Genomic DNA, 22,405 nt, shown 5'->3' with positions numbered 1-22,405 from the left:
TAGGAAAAACAAATACATCTTAATTTCAGTTTCATGTTTTGAACATAAGACTGAACATATTTTTATGTTTTTATTGAAAAATTTCCCAGAATTGGAGATTTTTTTCCTGTTGCAATTTGGGGGAGAAAAGAGAGAGAGGTGAGCTATACTAGGTGAGTTCTATCTCTAAGAATTATTGGTTTTGTCTTTCCTTAGTGATTGCTGGTTTCAGGTACTAAGGGGGAAGGGACAGGGATGAAGTTCACCACATATATCACAGAGGGGCCGTATGTACTTGCCTGTGCTTAGTACTTCTGATGAGTTCTCTCTGATGCTCACAACCACCCTGCAAGGTGGGAGTTTATTCCCATTTTGCTAATGAGTAAACTGAGGCTCAGGGAGGCTAAGGTATCTGCCCAGCTAGGATTCAAAATCAGATCTGTTAGTCTTCAAAACCTGAGCTCTTTCTATTATGGGGGCTGCACCTGCTGTTTACATGCAAATCATGCATCATGGAGGGGTTTTGGTGAGATGGGACCCAGCCTTCTTAGAGTTTAAGTCTAGTTAAGAACAAGGAATGCATTTCCTCGGTTTTAGGAATAATGACTGAGAGGCTTTTTGACTGATCAAACTCCAGATTTACACCTTTAATTAGGATGGATTAAAACAAAATATTTCATCTTTTTAAAACTCCACTTAGGGGAAGGATGCTGAAAGGAAGAATCCCAAAGAAATACAGAATGCTGGACAGGTGTGTGGTCAGCAGCTGGTTGGCCCTGGGGACAGCTCCAAGCCAACCAGGCCCAAGACATGGGGGTTCATGACAGTGCTGACCACATACCATACCTACATCCCTACCAGCCATCAGTACAGCTGGCCACAATTAAATGAAAGGGTTGGAGCTGGGGGAGAAGAAGGTGATGACTGCTAGGAGGAAAAACCCAAAGAAGAGGATGCCTTCAGAGACAGAAGACCAGCCATATCCCTTCCAGTGCCCCTGCTACTGCTCATCCCCATCCCCCTGCTCTGGCTCTTTTCACCACATGTCATGTGATATCATTTATTGGTTTGTTTCTGATATGTCTGTTTCCTCCCAATAGAAGGTAAGCTCCTTGGAGGCAAGGATATCTATCTGTTCTGTTCACTGATGGATTCATCAGCACTGGCACAAATGAATGAATGTCACTGCTTATATGTGCTGGGCTCTGTGAGGGGGCTTTAGAGGCCTGCTGTGCCCTAGAGGTGAGGATTCCTACCCTTGTCTTATAGATGAGGAAACGTGAGGCTCCAAGAGGGTGATGCTTTGCTGAAGGTCATGCAGCTAACAAATAGTGCTCCAGAATTTAAACCCAGGCCAATGGTGAACTCAGGATGATAATCCACATCTGGTCTACTTGAGTCCAACTCCCCCCACCCCTTGCAATTTTTAGCCAGTGTCCTCCCCTGCTTCCTTTAGGGTAAGATTTAAAATATGATGGAATGCATATGCCCAAATAGGTGAGTTTCAGGTTAATTCTCAGTCTATGATAGGGAAACTGAGCCTTGCCACCAGTAATGTTTTAGACCAGAATATTCTTTATTGTGAGGGGCTGTGCATTGTAGGATGTTTAATATTATCCTCACCTCTACCCACTAGATGCCAGTAGTGCCCCCCACCCCACCCCCCCAAGCTGTGACAACCAACACATCTCCAGACATTGCTGACTGTCCCCTGGAGTGAGAAACCCTGGTCCATGGTGACCAGGAGAGGCTCACTTCAAAGTAAGGGACCCAGCTTGGGAGGGACTGGATACGAAACAGAAACATGTACATAGATCCCCCTAGTTGTGGGGATTCTGGGACTGGAATGAAAAATGTTCCAGGATAAGCAAGAATTTCCATGAGGGAATCTGGCCCAGCAAATGAGTCAAAAACCTAAAGCTCATAATTACTGGCAGCTAAAATAACAATGGCCGTAGCAGGCACAGATGCTGCAGAATTAGGAAATGGGTGCTCGCATTTATGCCTGAGCTGGGTATATGGAAAAGATGCTGTAGGTGGGAAAAGGGGGCCCCTTTACACGTGTCAGAGGAAATGTAAACCCAGCACGTTAGGCATGATGGAACAGATTTGGTTTGTTAATGCTGCCTGTTCAGCCTGGTACTCCCTTGTCCTTTTCCCAAAACAGAAGGTCTATATGGTCAAAGATAACATGCTCCAATAAAGTGTTCAAGCCAGGGAAATTCTCTGCACTTATCACTGCTATTTTGTAGCAGATGGCTTCCTATCAAAGGGACTGGAGGTTAGGGTGGGACTACAAGAGGAAAATATGTTTCTGTGTTTCTACTACAATGGGTTAAACCAGAATGTACAGTGGTTGTGGTGGGGGATGGGAAAATGTTCTCAGCATCCTGGAGGAGTCTTTCTTGTAAAGCTTGATTAGAGCAATTAACTTAAATTGAGAAATAACACTTTCCAGCTGTGTGGCCTCTAGCACATTTGCCCCTCATGCTAATCCTGATAGAGGCACTGGGCAGGTTCTCATATTTGCCCCCTTTTAATAGATGAGAAATCCAAGTACCAGAGGATTAAACAGGCACAGGGACGTGTTGGAATAGAACTGAGTCCAGTCTTTCAACTACGAAACTCAAAAACATGGGTTAAGAACAAAGGCTTTGGAGTAAAACAGATTTGGGACCTTGGAAATCTCTTTGGGTCTCAGTTTCTTTATCTGTAAAAGGGACATAGTACTAAGCACCTCACAAAGTGGTAGTGAGGATTGGATAAGATAAAGTGTATCAAGGGCTTAGCCAAGTGCCTGGTAGTGGTCAATAGGAAACAGGTGTTACCTATCGTTGCTATTATACCACTGACTGCTCTGCTACCTTTAGTACTTGTTTATATATGTCTTCATTTACTAGCAAACAGCAGACACACCTCTGAACTACTTGAACCAAATAGCTCTTATGGGACCTCCAGTAAGATAACTTTTAGGGGGAGAAAGCTTAGCAGCAAAGTGTTGTTTATAACAGCAAAAGATCTGGAAACAGCCTAAAATGCCCAACAGGGATTAGTTCGATAAATTACAGTGTAACCACAAAATGGAACATTATACAGTTGTTAAAAGCATTCTTTTGTGCTCACTCTGGCAGCATGAATACTAAAATCAGAGCCATACAGAGAAGATTAGTGTGGCCTCTGTGCAAGAATGACATGCAAATTTGTGAAGCGTTCTTCTTAGGAAAAGAAAACACTTTTTTCTTTTCTTTGTATTTATATGAGATGATGGGTGTTAACTTATTGTGGTAATCATTTCATGATATGTATGTCAAATCATTATGCTGTATACCTTAAACTTACACAGTGCTGTATGTCAAGTATATCCCAATAAAACAGGGGAAAAAAAACATTCTTTTTGAGAAATGCTTAATCATAATAGGAAAATCTCACATGTGGAGCTAAGTAAGCGAAGAAAGATCCCTATTTAAAATACAAAATAACAGGGGTTACCCCTGAATGGTGGGACTACGGATGATTTTTATTTTCATTTTCATGATTCTCTACATCTATTTACCAGGTTTTCCATCACGAAGAGATATTAATGAAGGAAAAACAAAAATCAGTAGACAAATGTGCAAGACCATGAACACAGAGTTAGAAATGGTTCTATAAACATAAAATCACATTATAGAATCTGGTTCAGATTAATGCACATTAAAAACATGGTAAAAGGCACTAGATCAATTCACAATCAATAAATGCCAAACCTGAAAGATCTACTACGAGGACAAACCTTTTTATAACTGGGAGAAATTCTGAGTAGAAATGAATGAAAGCTTAATAAAATATTTGTTTCAGGTGTGGGGAAAATATTGTACAGTTTGCTTAGTGCCAGCCAAAAATTAGGAAGCCTTCCAGAGGCTTGGGGAAGCAGCCCCACCATCTTCACTGGGCACCATAAAATGGCTTCTGCACAATAATATTGTTGTAAAATATTCCACAAGCTGAAACGGAAATGATGACTCTCCCTACCACATAGGCAAACAAAGCACAAGGAACGGCAGTGAGGTTAGGATGCTCCAGACTGAAAGCCTGGCCATTATTTTTAGATCCTGGCAAACTGCAGGCTTTATTAGGACCAAACTGACTTTTTGCAAAAGACTACCGCAGGGGAGGCACTGTGAAACCCTAATGGAGAATCCCAGCTCCAGCGTGACTGGCTGTGTGACCTTGGGCCCATTTTTCAACCTTCAGGTCTTTCCCCTAAAGAGTGGTGATGAATCCTACCCTGCAGAGTTGTGAATGAGGCCACAAACATGAAGGACCTTGCACAGAATTTGGCTCGTTGTAAATACTGAACTAATGCAAGATGTTAGTACTAAATTTAAAATGACGAGATTTAAATTGCAATAGTCAACTATTACGACGGTCTCACTATTATTCTAGAAATAGTAAAGAACAGCAGAAAGTCAGGAGTTCCTTTTAACAAGGAATACAGGTTACTCCTCAACTATATCCTTACCTTCCAGACAGGCAGTCAGTATGGTTTCTGGTTGCTTGCCAGCCCATGGAGCTTAAGCACATATGCAGGTACTCTTCCTACTTCTCAGATCTAGATGGCATCAGTCTTTCCACACTCCTTCCTCAAACCTGAAATGTCCTTTCTCCCCTTCATCCTCATCATCTATGAGCCATTCCAGGCCCAACACAAACCCCTGCACCCTTGCCCAAAGAGAGGGAGAAATGTGACTATGAGTCTAGAATTAGGATGTGAGAACACGAAGAAGCAATTCTGCCAAGACAGATACATATCAAAAGTAGAAGCCTAATGCTCAACATCACTAATTATCAGAGAAACGCAAATCAAAACTACAATGAAGTGTCACCTGATACCAATGCGAATGGCCGTCACCAAAAAATCTACAAATACTGGAGAGGGGTGGAGAAAAGGGAACCCTCCTACACTACTGGTTGGAACTAAAAATAGAACTACTGTATGATTCAGCAATCCCACTCCTGGGCATATATCCAGAGAAAACCATAATTCGAAAAGATACATTCACCACAATGTTCACTGCAGCACAATTTATAATAGCCAAGACATGGAAGCAACCCAAATGTCCATCGACAGAGGAATGGATAAAGAAGATGTGGTACATGTATACAATGGAATATTACTCAGCCATAAAAAGAAAGAAATAATGCCATTTGCAGCAACATGGATGGATCTAGAGGTTATACCAAGTGAAGTAAGTCAGTCGGGGAAAGACATATTATATAATAGCACTTATATGTGGATCTAAAAAAATGATACAAATGAACTTATTTACAAAACAGAAACAGACTCACAGACTTCAAAAACAAATTTATGGCTACCAAAGGGGAAACACGTGGGGAGGGATAAATTAGGAGTGTGGGATTAACAGATACTCGCTACTATACATAAAATAGATAATCAACAAGGATCTACTATATGGCATAGGGAACTCTACTCAATACTCTGTAATAACCTATATGTGAAAAGAATCTGAAAAAGGATGGATATATATATATACATATAACTGAATCACTTTGCTGTACACCTGAAAGTAACACAACATTGTAAATCAACCAGACTCCAATTAAAAAAAAAAAAAGTAGAGGCCTAACACTAGTCATATCAGATGGCTTAGCGTTTACACTCAGATCAGAATTACACTTCTGGGAATATAATGTAAGGAAAGAAGAAATAAAGACATACACAAGATTTGTGATCAGGATGTTTCAAGCAGTACTATCTATAATGTGGAAAAATACAAACAAATATTCAACAGTAGAAGGGTGAATAAATAAACATACATCCTTCTGACAAAATACTATATGAACCCATTAGAAGAGATCGTGAAAAATATTTAATTACATGAAAATGTCTTTATACTGTAAGGTTATTTTATACTGTTAAGACAAAAGCAAGTTAAAAATAGTATGATTATAATTTTGTTTTTAAAAAACACACACAAGTATATAGTATAAGAAAAGATTGCCTGAGTATATACCAAAATGTTAATAGAAGTTTTTTGGTGATGGGAAGATAGGATTACAAGGACTTTTATTCCCTTTTCTGTGCTTCTCTATATTTTTCAGTTTTTAAAATATTATATAATCAGAAAAGAAAACACAATAGGAAGTACTTAAAAAAAAATACGACAAATGTCATCAAAAAACACTCAACACAGAGTTACTTAATAAAAATATTTACAACCTAAATATCCATTAATAGGAGACTGGTTATATAAAATGAATCACATCATGTCAAAATAAAATACTCAGTCCATTAAGATCATATTTTCCAAGAATAATTATGATATAACACTTCCCTTAAGCCATAATAAAATTTTCATCCAGCTAAATGACAAAGGGAGGATGAAAATAAGAGATGAACAAGATACACCAGGTAAAATGCATTAAAAAAAAAAGAAAAAGACAAAATCCAAGACAAAAAGCATTAAAAGCAAGAGGAATATTTAATTTGAATAAAAGGTACAATTCCCCCAAGAGACTGCAACAATGATGAAGAGGAAACTTTATACACTTAACTGCTTAGCTTGGAAATATGTGAGGCCAAGACCAATAGAGGTGCAAGAGAAAACGGATCATCTGCAGTCCGTGGGGGAGGCAAGGGGAGGTTTAAATCCAAAGGGAAACAGATAACACACAGATAAGGCTGGAGAGACTGTGAGTAACACCAAATTAGGCTCAGAGTGTGTAAGTTTCATAGCTAGACCTAGAATAACACTGAAAGGAAATTATAAAATAGTAGCAGGGGTTGTTTGTTTGGGAGTGGAATCTTTCTCTTTCCTCTTTTCTGTATTTTTCCATAATGAACACACACTTTATAATGGAAAAGAAATATGGTTCATGTTCAAAGAGAACACACAGGGCTCAGTTACAGTGTAAGGAACACAGCATCGCATAGTATGCCATGAACTTGGCCCACATGAGCCCACCAGCCATGTAGCTGTGAAGGGGGAGGCGGGCTCGGCGAGCAACCCGCCAAGGCAGCTCGCCTTCTCATTCCACACAAGGAGTGAGTGCACACAAGCCCCTTCCAGAGCTGGGCAGGCCAGTGAGGGGATTTATAGGCCCAGAGGGATCCAGACATCTGTGCTCCAGTCTACCAGCAGCACTAACCTCCCCAGTCAGAAGCAGATGGAGCGCCATGCGGTCGGCTCTCCCTCTCCGAGCTCCACAAATGCTGCCTTTGTGCTGAGGCCCGAGCCCCCAGTCCACAGGGGGCACAGGGGAGGCCACAGAGAACAAGTCCTGCAGTGTCTGGCTGAACTGTCGCTGCAAGGACCACTCACATTTGTAACTGGGCTCTTAACCTTTTTTGGAAGAGCTTGCCAGCCCTGAGCTCTCCTGATATCCCCATGGGCTAACCTGTGGCCTCCCGGGAAGCCAGAGGAAGGACTGCTAAGTGTTCTATTATTGATTAAAGCATCATGTTTGAGCCTAAGTCATCTCTCCTCCTATGATAAAAGGAACCCAATCTGAGAGACCTAACTGGATATCACAGGGATGTGTATGTCTCTGAGGTGCCAGGAGCCAGGGACAAGGGATACTGCCGCAGGGAAAGAAGCAAGCGTCTCAATTATAGCACTGAGTTGTTTCGGGAAGTAGAAAAAAATAATACACACATATGGGTAAGGAATGAACGACTGCCAAGAGATCTGGGGCAGCCCTGTACTCCTTGTTTTCTGTGTCTCTCCTCTTAGAATGGGCATCAAGACCACCACAGGCAAAGTGAGAAAGGATGCGAAGTTGGCCCACTAAGTAACTCTTTGGGGCCTCCCCCTCCCTGCCCCGCATCCTCCCTGCTCCTCAGGCTACATTAACACCTATCCCATTCTAGCTGGGGAAGGAAGCAATAAAGTCATGAGGCAATTACTGGGATGCTAGGACTGGAAATAATTCTGCAGAACTTGCACTGTGTGTGCCAAGGTGACTTACAGGGAGATCCACGGGGGGTAAGACGGCATTCTCCGTGCTTTGCAGGTCATCCTGCAAACACAACTGTCTAACTCAACCTCAGGGGCATATTTCCATACGCTGGACCCCCCCCCCCCCCCGCCCCCCCGCCCAAGGCCACACTCACAACGTAAAGACACTGTTCGAGTTCTCTTTGTGTTCATGTGCATGACCATCATGAATAATTATTTTGTTTCTGCCGGGTTTTCTGTCCAATAAACAGAAACTGGAGTTAGCCATTTATCATGATATTTTAAACATGTATATAAAAAATTATTTTGCCAAAAAAAAAATCTTTGAGGTTTTAAAAACCAGTTTCCACATGTCAGATCCCCACCCCTCCCTGGGTCTGGCTTTCTCATCTTTGCCTGGCCTCAGTCTGTTGGATTTCAGACACAGCTTGATTTCTCTCTGTCCCAGTTCTCTAGGTCAATGCACATTTGCAAGGTGATCAAACATTTCCTGCAGTGTTCCCTTTGTGGGATCTATGTTGGGCAGAAACAGGAGAAAAGAAATAAAGGTTGCCTGGGAAGCTGAAGGAAAGATTTTGAAGGTATGACAATGGAAGATCTTAAGCAACGTGCTTTGAGTTGGTGCTGGGCTGTGGTGAGGAGGTATAGACAGTGCTCTCCCTAGACCCACGAGCGCAAATAAGAAGTCTACAGGCCAGGCAAGCTGATGACAGTGAGTGAAGAGGCCAGGTGTTGGGAGGACAACTGGGAGAAGTGGGGACATTTGTAGGTGATAGTTGGCTGGCTACTTAGGTACAGCTTATAAGTGCTATGTGGGAACATGGGCCCAGCACTGCTAGGCCTTCCAGTTCCTCAAAAGAAGCCAGAAGTCCAGATTCTCACATGGACTGTTTTGATTTCTGAACATTAGCTCAAAACAATATGCGCCAAACAAAACACAACTGAAGGCCAGATGTGGCCACAAAGTTGCCAGAAGGCAACTCTATCTAGGATGTAAGCAACATGAGGGCAGGAAGTAGAGCCTGGTGCATGATGAGGGCCCACTTAACACTTGTGGAATGACTGAGGCCCTCGGGGCAGACAGTGGACTCTCCTCGAAGAGACAATGGGAAGAGATGACTGGCAACATAAAGGTTGAAATAACTACGGTGAACTTGAGCCACAGTCACTGGGATGGAAAGGGTGAAATGGCAATAGACAGGATAAAGAATTTTCAAAAAGCAGAACTCAGCAAAAGACCAGATGTGCAGGGCTAGAGCGGTGATGAATCTTCCAGGGGAAGCCTGTGACGAACTTGGCCAGAGGACTGAGGGACTGGTCACTGGGGAGAGAAGGTAAATACATTTTCCTTCACTAGCTTCTAAAGCCCTTCATCTGGCTCCCCAAGACGACCTTATTTTTTTTCTCCTCCATTCTCCCACAAAGGGGATCGGGGATAACTGGGGGCCCAGAGGCTCCAGCACAGAGCCAGACCTATAGCTAATGAGATGATGAGGTGTTCATTCAGGAGAAACATTAGCAGAGCTAACAGAGGAACGGGCAGGGCAGGGGGTCAGCACTGGAGAGGGACAGTACCTGTAGGAAAGTGGGGGGAAGAGCTTGGGCTGTGCTGAGTCACGACACGCTGGCTGACTGGTATGGCAGCAAGGACAGGAGCGAGTGAGGGAGACTTCAAACAGTTCTCAAATCATAGGTTTCATAGCATGGGACATGTCTTGGGTTCTGGTCCACAATTTTATTTTTAATTTTTGGAAAATCTTTTTCTTTTTTTGGCCGTGCTGCATGGCTTGTGGGGTCTTAGTTCCCCGACCTGGGATTGAACCCGCACCCATGGAAGTGAAAGCGCAGGGCTGTAACCACTGGACTGCCAGGGAACTCCCTGGTCCACAATTTTCTTTTTTCTTTTTTTCTTTTTTTTAACAATTTTCTTAATGACTCTGAAAGTCAAGATAAAAATACTGCAATGTAGAAGTATTCAGGACATGTAAGAAATTGGCAGACTCAAGACTACTCCTCAGCTGAACAAGGTGAGCCTTTTCATGGCATGACTTTCCTGGGCCTCAGTCTACAAGAGGCTTTTTATGATTATCATACTGGGCCCAAGGCCTTGGACAAATCTCAATTTTCACTTCAAAAGATAAACTTTATCAGAAGTCTACAAACAAGAACTACAACAACTTGTTAACCAAAGAATTTTTATAGTAGCTAATATTTACACCTTAGCTAGTTAGGAAGTTAGTGATTACTAACTACGGGCCAAGGCACTATGCTAAATCCTTTAAATGCACTGTCTTGTGAATCTTTACAATGATTCTATAAAGGAGCTGGGAGTATTGTCCCCCGATGTACCCATAAGGATTAAAGCAAGACCTAGAGAGATGTGAAGTTACCTGCCTAAGGTGACAAAGTCTTTGAGTGACAGAACCAAGGACAGAAGTGAGACACTTCTACTCCAGGGGCCCTTGTTCTCAGTCAGGGGTCAACAAACATTTTCTGTAAAGGGCCAAATAGTAAATATTTTTGGTGTTGTGGGCAATATGGTCCCTGTCACAACTACTCGACTGCCTTTGTAGCGCGACGGCAACTACAGACAACAAATCAACATTTAGGCATGCCTGTGTTCCAGCAAGACTTCACTTATAGACACTGAAATTTCAATTTCATATAATCTGCATGGGTCATGAAATATCATTCCTCTTTTGAGTTTTTTCCCAGCCATTTTAAAAAGTAAAAACCATTCTTAGCTCCAGGGCCATAAGAAATCAGGGGGTGGGCTGAGTTTTTTCCCACATGCTGTATGGTTTGCAGACCTTGGTCTAAGCCACTAGGCTCTCCTGCCCTCCAACTTACATCATGTGCTGGTTTCCTTGGGAGGCCCATAGATATTTTAGGACAAAACCTATGAGAGTGCATCCGTATGGGGCACAGGACTCTGAAATATAATGGTGAGGAAGGACCCAACAGAGATGACTCCTCCAGTTAAGCCTCAAAGGACTCTTCCTGACACCAGTTTACAACCTGAAAACATTTCTTTCTTCCTTTCAGTTCCCTCACTTGCTCTCTTCTATTGACATAAGCATTGATTCAGGTCAGTCTGAAACCAGGGGAGGTTCTGGATAGGACAGGGATGTCTCCTCCCACACAACATGGTTTTCTGCAACCATGAGCAGACCGTGTCCTTCTTACCTGCAGGGTTTGGCTGAAGCGCTTTAATGGCGTGGCCTTCACAGGTGGGATGAGGTTTGCTAGGGATGTGACTCTGGAGAGGGGTTTGACTCGTTTATTACTAGGCTCCTGTAGGGTTTAAAAAAAAAAAAAAAAAAGGAAAGGATAACGTCAAGGTCAATTATGAACAACATAACTCCACCATACGGTCATGTCCCACTCCATGAGCTGCTGGCTGCACACCGACCTGTGAAATGCAAACAGTGTTCTGTCTCACTCCAGCTGTGCGGAGGTGAGCTGGCTTAGAAGCCAGGGAAGGAGCAATGGCGGAGGGATGTCAACGGAAGCTGCCTCTGAGTAGCGAGCAAACGGGCAGGCATCTCTCCTTTCCCTTCACCCCCAATATATCTGTCAGCTTTTATTTTATTTTATTTTATTTATTGGAATATAATTGCTTTACACTCTTGTACCAGTTTTTGAGGTACACCAAGGTCAATCATCTGTATTTATACACATATCCCCATATTCCCTCCCTCCCTCGACTCCCCCCCCCACCCTCCCCGTCCCAGTCCTCTAAGGCATCATCCATCATCGAGTCGAACTCCCTTTGTTATACAGCAACTTCCCACTGACTATTTTACAGTTGGTAGTATATATATGTCTATGCTACTCTCTCACTTTGTCTCAGCTTCCCCTTCACCCCCCGCCCCCCCAAACCTCGAGTTCTCCAGTCCATTCTCAGAGGCTCCCAGTTAGTAAAATCATTCTCCCCAACCCCTCCTGCAGAGAAAAGCTGCCTCAGAGTTCTCATCCAATGACCTTGTCAGGTGCTTGTCTTTTGATGCTTCTGGTTTCATCTTTTTAAAAAACCTTTACTCCACCTTGCCTGAAGCCACTCTCCAAATTTCTAATAATCAATGGCTTTTCTAAAGCACCAAGAATCTTTCTTTTTTTTAGTACACCAAATTAAAAAATACTTTTTTAAAGAAGTTATTCTATTGCTAGGCTCTTAAGAAAGCATTTTTGTATCTACAGTATATTTGAAATGCACATATTAATACTTACAAATAACAACCAGAAAGCAAAAGAAAATGTATAGAGAAAAAAACCTACCACGAGCATCGGTTTTTATACTATACATAGTCACAAGTTTTGAAAATCACCTTCACATAAAACATATGCAAATCTGCAAGTTACCCCAAACCAAGCTGATGGGTGAGGGGAGCCTACCCATACCAATGACTTTGCAGATGAGAATTACATAAATAAAAACAACAGGCTGTGGAAAACAGAGAGATGACGGACAAAACACTTTACAAAGAGAACAGTTACCCTTGTCTTCCTAAGCTCCATCTGACCTGCAGAAGATGCTCGACAGCACATGAAGACACCAAATTCTGATGGAAAAAGCCAAACTTGCCAATGGTTGTGGCAAAACTCAATCATTTCCAAAGGGAGCCTTAAGACGCTCATCTTTCTTTTTTAGCCATTGCCTTCAAAGTTTTGAAAGTTAAGCCAGAACTTCAGATTCTCCAGAATATCCCTGTAGGGTGTTTTGAACATAGTAGGTGCTTAGAAAAATCTTGCCTGAATTTGGAGTTCTGCTGAGAAACTCGGTCATTTTATGCCCTTGCCAGCCTCAGAAATCAGAAGCCTTCTCTCTGAAACAGACCCGACCTTTCTGGCATTCAAATAGAAAAATTAAAAGGCTTTTTAAAAAGCAGAAAACAATTCCACAATGTGGCCAGGAGTGACTTCACGACTGCTTGAAAAAATACTTTTCCAAGACAGAGAATAAATCCAGGCTGCTGGGTACCTTTCCAGCCTCTTGGCATGCTGAGCTGAACAGACAGCAGGAAACTCTCCGAACACTGGGAAGGCTTAGTTCCAAAATGCAAAGGATGAATCTCTCAACATGGGAGACATTGCATTACAATTATTTAAATGCTGAAGAGAAAGATCCAATAGCACTTCTGCTTCCAGGTGACAGTGCCCTTCAAGGATGCTCCCCGTCCAGTGCCTGGCTCCTGAGTATCTGTACCCAGAGGAGGATTTTTAAAATACTTTTTACGTCAGAGCTCCACCACCGGCAGGCATACTGAATACACACACGCATGCAAACACCCACACCCACACCCACAGCTTCTTGAGCATCCCCTGAATGGCTCCGGCTTTGGCTGAAAATGCCAGAGTGGTGATATACCACTTTTGGTGGCACAAACTGCATTGCAGCAAGTGAGAAGATGGAGGATTTTCTAGGGGAGCAGGACTTGGTCTCAAATAATCCTGCACGCACCTCAGAGGCCATTAACTCCTAGGTCTCTGTTTTATTAATGGCTGAAGCTGCTAGGTCACAGATTCTGTATCAAACTGGGGAGGTTGAAAGACAAACGCCAATTGGGTTCTCTTGCTTTAAAAAGGGGCAGGGAGCCTTGCATGCTTGGCAGGAAGAGGGAAGATTCAGCTCTGTTCCACTCGCTGTGTCATCTTCTCTAAGGTTCTGCTGACTTTGCTGCCCATTTTACATGAGCCAGTCAGATGGGTGTTTTTCTGCACCACTATGAGATGTATGCACAGTGCAAATGTCGGTCCCTCTGCAGGCTGTGTGCAGCGTTGCTACATGAGATTGTAATTAAAACTCCTTTCCTAAGGCTTTGCCCATTTGCAAGTAAACATTGGGCTGCTCTCTGGAAATCTGACATTCCCTAGTAACGAACAGTCGAAACAGAAACCATTGCTGTGTGATTTAGTGCTTGATCCAGCAAATTGGGCAGGTGCAATTTCAAAACCAGAACATTTACAGGTTATTGAATCTATAGAGGAGGCTTTATGCCTGACCCACATGAGCGAAGTATGAATCATGGTGTTCTCCTTGAGGGCTTCAGTGAGAATAGAGATTAAAAAAATTCTTGGCCTAATTTGATTTTTCTTTTCCATTTACTCAGTGTGTCTCCAGCTAGATTTTACTGCTGTCTAAAAGGAGCCCTCGGGGAAAATGTTTCCAGATTCTAGTTAAATAGCTCTACTGAGAACTAGCAAATGCAATACCAGGGATGCTTTCAGGCTTTACAGACAGATGACAGAACACAACCTGCAGAAGCTTCCGAATCCAACAACTCAGCTGCCTGGCCAAGCTGGGCAAGGTCACTGCTAAACCCAGGAATGAAGTGTGCTGTTTCAAGTACAGACACCACTCTCGCCACGCACTTCTAAGACAGGGCAGGAATACATCTCACTACAGAAGTTAACAAAAATAAAACAAAAAAGAAAAAGGCATTGAGTGTTCTGTGTGGGCAGTATTTTCTGAATAATAGTCTTTTTGCTTGTTTTCCAGACCTTACAGCTTTTTTTTTTTGTTTTTCTTATCTTATTGCACTGGCTAGGACTACTATATATTGTTGACTACAAGCTGAGATAGTGGGTACCATAGTCTAATTCCTAATTAGAAAGTAATTATTATGAAGCATTCATCAAGTATTGTATTTGCTGAAAGCATGGAAGAGAAACACTTTATCAAGTAGAAAAATTCCTTTCTATGCTAAGTTTGCTGTGAATTTTTGTCATGAATGAGTACTTTTATCAAATATTTTCTCTTCATCTTTCCAGAGGAAAAGAAAGGGGAAAAAAGAAGGAAGAGAGGGGAAAAAAGAAGGAAGAGGTGGGAAAAAGGGAAGGAGAGGATGAAGATAGGCAAAGAGGTCACATTTTTTCATAAAGTAATTGCTTCAGCAATTTTAAATATTTCTTGTGCTTGAATTACAAACAAAAGAGAATAAAGCACTCCATGTAATTTTATTACTATCTTTTAATTAATTTATTTTATTTTTTGGCTGCATTGGGTCTTCATTGTTTTGTGCAGGCTTCCTCTAGTTGTGGAGAGCGGGGGCTACTGTTGTTGTGGTGCGAGGGCTTCTCATTGTGGTGGCTTCTCTTGTTGCAGAGCACAGGCTCTAGGCGCACGGGCTTTAGTAGTCGCAGTGTGTGGGCTCAGTAGTTGTGGCTCGTGGGCTTAGAGCTCCTCGGCATGTGGGATCTTCCGGGCTCAGGGCTAGAACCCGTGTCCCCTGCGTTGGCACTGTACCACCAGGGAAGCCCCGTGTAATTTTATTTTTAATGTGAGATTTAATTAAATGGATTTTAATATTCCTTCCCTAGGGGATACAGTTTTTATCCTCTCCTCATTCTTCCCCCCAAAAGATAAAAACCAAAGCACATTACATGTAATGTAAGAAAATGCCTGCCATATTAATATAACGTGGCACTATTTCTTATTCCTTAAAAAATGGTTCCATTCTAAAAGACATGGCATACAGGAAACCCTCACTCATTCTCCCTGCACTTCATTTTTCCGGCAAGAGTGGGGTTGGAGAGCAGTTGGAGCAGCAGAAAAAAATGTCTTTCAAATGTTTAGAAACACCAGGAAGCCTTATGCAGCGCTACATTTGTGTGACAGGAGATGTGCTGGGAACTGCACACCCAAGGGTCATGTGTCATCCACCAGTTACCCTCTAGGAGGCTTTCATCATCTTCATGTTAAACAGGAAGTTACGATTTCAGAGTGATGGAGAAGCTCTAGCATTATTACGTAATAATAATGAGCTCATATTCATTGCAGGGACTCTTCTCTATGCTTTACAGATATTTACTAACTTATTCTCCTAATATCCCTGCAAGGTAGCCACTATTGTGACCCTCATCTTAAAGACGGGGAAAGGTAAAAAAGGTGGCCAAGATTTAAACCTAGGCTAGGCAGGCTGGCTCCAGAGCCCATGCCCTACTCCAGGGCTCGGCTAACTTTTTCTGTAAGGGGCCAGGTGGTTAAATATTTTAGGCTTTGAGGGCCATCCAGCCTCTGTCACAACTACTTATCTCTACCATCAGCCATAAACAATATGTAAATAAATGAATGTGGCTATATTCCAGTAAACCTTCATTTACAGACATTAAAATTCAAATTTCATATAATTTTCACGTCACGAAATATTATCCTTCTTTTGCTTTTTTTTCAACCATTAAAAAATATAGAAACCATTCTTGAGGGCTTTTTTCCCCCTGCTCATTAGGAAAAGGAACATGATTGGCAGTTGGGGAATCTCCAGCAAAACTCAAGTATTTTACTCAGTAGAGAAGAGGACACTGTAGAAGATTCTAGAAAATTAATTTCCAAAATACTGTTTTCTGACGGCACCTTTACTGTACTAGGCAACATTCTAAATGTTTAGATCCTGAGTTCCACTTCCAAATACTACTGAGTCAAAAATAAGGTGGCGCAATGGTTAAGAATCTGCCTGCCAATGCAGGGGACGTAGGTTCCATCCCTGGGCCAGGAAGATCCCACATGCCACGGAGCAACTAAGCCCATGTACTATAATTACTGAGCCTGCGCTCCAAAGCCTGAAAGCCACAACTATTGAGCCCACGTGCCACAACTACTGAAGCCCATGTGCCTAGAGCCCATGCTCCACAACAAGAGAAGCCACCACAATGAGAAGTCCACGCACCACAATGAAGAGCAGCCCCTACTCGCCATAACTAGAGAAGCCTGCATGCAGCAACGAAGACCCAACACAGCCAATACATAAATAAATAAATGAATAACTTTATTTTTAAGAAAAGGGGGTAGAAATCTGGTTTTAAGATGGTACGGGGTCAAAATGCTCCATAACACAAAGATTTACTTCAATGGACAGAAGACAGTTTTGAGAATGAACTAGTGAATCCTGAACTGGAACAGACAGGTGCCATCTGAGATTCTTACCTCAGTTTTTAGTGAGGGCCTAGTGAGAAAGGATACTGAAGATGCAGATATCATCTAGAATCAACAGTAATTAGAATAAACCTGGTAAAATGAAAAACAAAAACAAAAACAAACCCACTACTGAATTTCAATAATTCTCAACTGATATAGGCCAGAATAGGGAAAGGTCCATGTGGCTGGGAAACTGAGAGCTGAGAGGCCTACCTTGAAACATTTAAACTTAAAGACAGGACACCCCATGGAGAGGCACCAACCTGGCTGTCAGATTCCCTGAAGTCTGTTTAATTCTACTGACTGGTTTTTTATTTGCTCTCATTAAGAAACCCATCAACAGGCTCCTGATCACTGAGCTCTACAACATAAAACAATCTAATGGAGTTCAACTCTGATTTATCTTAGAAATACACAATATCTATATAGAGAAAATAGGGGCCCTTCAAGATCAGGCTGCCCATGGAGAGAAGACCTCTGTTTCGTTGTATTCACTTTAATTTGTGAGGGTGCTTTGCTTTCCCCACGCCTGCCTCCTGAATTTATGCTTTTCTCTCCATCTTTTACTAAGTAGGCTAAGACCTCCCCTCCTTGCCACAGTTGTCTCGACTTTACCACCCCATTCCTCGGGGCCAAAAGGCGGTTTACACTGCTTTACAGTTTATGCCCAAGATTCTCACCCTTCAAAACATCTGGGTCACCACAAATATTCTTATGTTCTCACTTCCCTTGACACCTCCTATTGCCAAGACCTGCCCACCCTTTCATTGTATTTTGTTGTTATATCACTATAGTTTCCTCCAATCTGTGACACTTCCTCAGTCTTTTGTGACAATGACACTTTTGAAGAGTACTGATCAGTCATTTTGTAGAATATCTCTCAATTTAGATACGAGTGGTGTTTTCTCATGATTAGATTCTGATTATGCACTTTTGGCAAGAATACAACAGAAGTGATGTGCCCCTTCATGGTACATCATATCAGGGGGACATGATGTCACTATATCTTGTAACTGGTGACATTAACTTGGACCAGTTAGTTAAGGTGCTACAATGGGTTGCATTGTGTCCCCCACAAAAAGATATATTGAAGTTGTACCCCTGAACCTGTGAAAGTGACCTTATTTGGAGATAGGATTTGGTAGATGTAATCAAGTTAGGATGAGGTCATACTAGTTTGGAGTGGGCCCTAAATCCAACCACTGGTGTCCTTATAAGAAGGAAAATTTAGACAGAGACATACAGGGAGAACAGCATATGATGATGGAGGCATCGATGAGAGTGATGCATCTATTAGCCAAAGAACACCAGAAGCTAGGAAGAGGCAAGAAGAATTCTGCAGGTTTCAGAGGGAGCATGGCCCTACTGACACCTTGATTTTTGATTTCTAGTTTGCAGAACAGTAAGAAATAAACTTCTGTTGTTCTCAGCCTCGCCTCTTGTGGTACTTTGTTACAGCTACCCTACAGGAGGTATCTGCTGGATTTCTCCATTGTAAAGTTACTACTACTCCCTTTGTAATTAATGCATATAAATGGGAGAGATTCTTTGTGACTATGTTCATCCTTTGGAATTCAGTTCTGCAAGTGTTTACCCAGCATTTGCAAAGTGGGCTTCATTGAAGGGTACAGGTGTCACCCTTGGGGGAATGTCTCCTGGCTGAACAGAGAGAACCACAAGGTTGATCCAGGCAGAGCACCCAAGAAAGTCAGCCCTGGCTGGACTGCGGCAGGTGAGGTGGTCAGCAGGCAGAGCACAATGGACCACAGAGGAATGCAGGACACAGCAGCAGCAATGAGGCGGCCTTTACAGAGCTGTCTGAACAAGAGGGGAGCAAAGAAGTGTAGCTTCTTTGGAGCCTGCAAGTGATTCTTCATCTTATTTTTTTGGAAATAGAAAAAGACAATAATAAAATAATGGTTTCTAACTCCAAAATTTCCATTGCAATTTTTTTGTTTATTTTCTTTTCCCTGGCACAGAGCTAATTGACCTGGTATTATTTGTTACCAGAAGTTAAAAGGCAAATAACAAGGCCCAAATTCCAACGGAAACCTGGCTTCATTGATTAGGCCAAATGCATTTCAGAATTATTGGTTTCTAACCCACAAAGTGAACAAAAGGTCTTCAAACGCGGAACTATAATTTTCCTCTAGAGATGCTTATCAGTGATTTCAACAAAGGACCACAGGCTTTGTGGACTCTGCCAAACCACCAGGAACAGCTCTGGGAAGAATCCCTGATACCTTCCTCCCCTCTAATCTCAAAGGTGGAGGCCACACCCTTGTGTTTATTTTCTCCAACTGCAAGTCTGGTTGCCCTGCACTGTGCATCCAAGGGAGATTAGATTTTCTTTTTGATGAAATGGCCCAACTCTCTCTGTACCAGATGCTAGAAGGAAAACACCCTAATTTCCTTCAAGAGAAAAAAACACTTTTGGGGGGCTTTGTTTTGTTTTGTTTGTGTTTTTGCTACTGAGGACTAAAGAGAGCCTGGATAAATAAAATCCACAGGACACTGAGTTAGTTCAGTCTCATGGGCAAGCTGTAGACAGGGTGTTGCATTGCTGTTGCGGATCTGACAATTTCTCCAGCCACCCCTCATGGAAATGCTAAAAAGCAGATGATGAAGATATCACAAGATGGTCTGGGCAAATCCACAAACTAAACCATCTACTTGGGATTTCCCTGGTGGCTAAGTGGTTAAGAATCCGCCTGCCAACGCAGGAGACACTGGTTCGATCCCTGGGCCAGGAAGATCCCACATGCTGTGGAGCAGCTAAGCCTGTGAGCCACAACTACTGAGCCTGCATGCCACAATGACTGAAGCCCACATGCCTAGAGCCCGTGCTCTGCAACAAGAGAAGCCACCACAATGAGAAGCCCGCGCACCGCAACGAAGAGTAGCCCCCGCTTGCCACAACTAGAGAAAGACCACTCGCAGCAAAGAAGACCCAATGCAGCCAAAAATAAATAAATAATACGTCTTAAAAAAAAATGAAAGCAAAGGCCGTTGACTCTTGGGGCCATAAAACTGAACACATTAAGGTTGGGGAGATGATCTTTATTCCCTGTATATCAAGTCTGTCTTTGCTTTAGCCAGTCACCACCTACAGCCTCTGGCCAAGGTCAGCCTGTGAGGTGGTTGCTAAAATGTTGGTTAAGGCAGAAGCATCAGAGGGGTTGCTGGTCTGAACTCAGACACTGCTGGCATGAGCCTCAGAAAGTATGTTCAGTTCTGGCCCCAAACACAGCTCCCATCAAATGCAAGTAAAAACTGAGAAGAGAAAGAAATCACACTTTATGACAATTCATGTGGTCATCCCGGCTTCATTTCCTCCAGGCCTCCCCTGCTTCCTTTAAGTCCAAAACACATGCTGGCAAAATATTATCTCTAATGTCTGTATAAACTGAATGGCAAAATGAAGGAAAGGTGAGTGTGGGTCAAGCTAGATGGATTTCATCCACGTACCCTGGAGAAGCAATTAATTTCATTACAAACTCTGAGAGGGCTAATGTTCCTGGCATACCATTTCGTTTCTGAGGGAAGACCTCAAGCAAGTTACTATCTTTATTGCTCTCATTATCATTGAATGTTTGCCCCCATATTGGAAAATCAGCCTGTTCTTCTCTGTCAAGGGGGTATTCGTTTTTGCTGAATGATGATTTATGGACTGGAAAAAAAAAAAAACTTATAAAATAATTCAGTAAAATATGGGACTCTCTGAGAGCCAAGGTAGGCAGCAGCCTAGGTTATGAACAAAATCTCTCAGCAGTGCCAGTAAAATAAAACAGAACCACTGTATTTTTGGCTAAGGTTTCACTCCTCAATTACTTTCAGTTTTTCATTTCAGTCAGCGTTATAAGGGCAAGTCAACATTTGTCCTGGCAGCAAGCCCAAATTTGTTATTTTATTAGTCTGCTACTGGTTAAATTGGCCCATGATTAAACACATCTAATAAATAGCCCGAAAATACTGGAGTTTAGTAGAAAACCACATTCAAGTTCTCTTACACAGGATGTTACTATTACTTAACCTTGGGCAGAAGGAGAAATGCACACCCTCTCCCTGACAAGTTCCTTTTAGCAAACGCCAGCCCATTGCCTGAAATTCATTTTTGTCATGCCCAGACATGGTACTACAGACCTTGAGAGAAAGAGGAAGCTAAATATTTAGCTCTCCCTGGGGTCCCTGGCTCCACATCTGCCTTCTGATCATCAAGCGAAGCTCTTACTCTGTCAAGGCAGAAAGGGCCAGATGCTCAGGGCTGAAACACTTTAAGAGTTTGACCTCCTGGAAAAGTGAGAGCTGCCAGCAGACTCAAGCTTCTGTGGCCCTTACAGGGAAGTGAACCTTAGGTCCAGAAGATGTTTTCTCATGACTAGAGTCAGGTTATGTCTTTTTTGCCAAGAATGCCACAGAAAAAACGTGCCCATAGCACACCACACCCATCCCCAGCTCTGGAAAATGGGGTCAGAGACACACATTTCTGGCTGGGAGATGTCACCCGGAGGTGCCAGTGGTGGCCTAATCACAGCCACAGGCCCAGAGGAAGGGCTCTGTGGTTCTGGGGCTTCAGTCAGTCACTTCCTATTGACTTCTTGGAAACCCTAGGGTGGGATTTAAATTCTGTATTTGTTTATCTCTGTAAAAGGGATTCCCTGGCTTCCTCTTGGGCTGGGTTGGAGGGGTAGGGGGACAAGAATGCACTGGGGATTCCACCTCTGCTTCAAGGTTTGGGAACTGGTGTGTACAGACCTCAAGAGCACTTTAAGAACATTTGCTGAGGCTTCCCCAGTATTTCTGCTACAAGTGACAAAGTTCTTATCACTCTGGCCCCCCAAATATGTTGATTCTTTGCAAAAGATCTAAAGACAAAATGCGAGCCAAGCTTTCTGGCCAGAGGACAATGCCCTATGAACTCAATACCCTATGACCTTGGGCCAACAATGTAACCTCCACGGGCTTGGTCTCATGCCCTGTGAAGTGAGGGTGGCTCTCCTACCCTCTCACAGGGTTGCTGGGAGGGTGACATGAGATCATGTGTGTAATGTGCTTGGTACAAGCCTGTCCCATAAGTTGTTCCATCAAATTATTGCCTTCAAATTCTGATGTCCAAGGAGAGGTGTGATCTCCCCCCGCCACCTGCCCCAGCCTGTTCTCCTGCTCTCATTCATTCCCTGCAGCACTGAATTTTGCCCTGGGCCTCCCAGGGACAAAGCTGGCACTCCACGTCACCTGACACAATCTCACCAATGACACACTCTGGCCACCGAGGACTCGGGCTGCTATGAGACCACATTTTGATCCCACATCCCTGCCTTCCCTTTCCTCCTGCAGTTTTATCATCTGTTTAGTCAAGTTCTGGCTGGATAGAGCAAAACTGGGAGTGGCGTGGCAAGAGCCAAGGCTGTGTCCAAGTGGAGAAAAACATCAGCTGTGAAATCCTAAGACAGGAACCTGAGTGGCGGAAGCACACCCAAGTGGGTGGGTCTTGAGGTCTACATCGAACTCCTCTCACCCCACTCCTCCCCGCCCCACACTGCTGAATTACGGG

General features: G+C 43.0%; 1 protein-coding gene and 1 non-coding gene across 22 annotated transcripts in view; one reads left to right on the top strand and one right to left on the bottom strand.

Annotated features, from left to right (window-relative positions):
• The window catches only part of ARHGEF3 (Rho guanine nucleotide exchange factor 3), a 295,435-nt gene that overhangs the window by 26,929 nt on the left and 246,101 nt on the right, over positions 1-22,405 (bottom strand). For 20 of the 21 annotated variants that reach the window (XM_057704792.1, XM_057704803.1, XM_057704787.1 and 17 more), the window contains one exon: positions 11,124-11,231. In XM_057704792.1, coding sequence (XP_057560775.1) covers positions 11,124-11,231 — 108 coding nt within the window. Of the gene's footprint in view, positions 1-11,123; positions 11,232-12,434; positions 12,808-22,405 lie in introns of those variants that run through there. The other variant, XM_057704808.1, reaches the window with a different exon arrangement.
• On the top strand, positions 3,095-3,197 carry LOC130835446 (U6 spliceosomal RNA). The gene has a single exon (XR_009048929.1). It is a non-coding gene; the product is annotated as a U6 spliceosomal RNA (small nuclear RNA).

This window comes from Hippopotamus amphibius, chromosome 13 (genome assembly GCF_030028045.1).
Source record: "Hippopotamus amphibius kiboko isolate mHipAmp2 chromosome 13, mHipAmp2.hap2, whole genome shotgun sequence".
NCBI classification, from domain to species: Eukaryota; Metazoa; Chordata; class Mammalia; order Artiodactyla; family Hippopotamidae; genus Hippopotamus; species Hippopotamus amphibius.
Note: the sequence above shows the minus strand (reverse complement) of the source record. Positions and strands in the feature narration are given on the sequence as shown.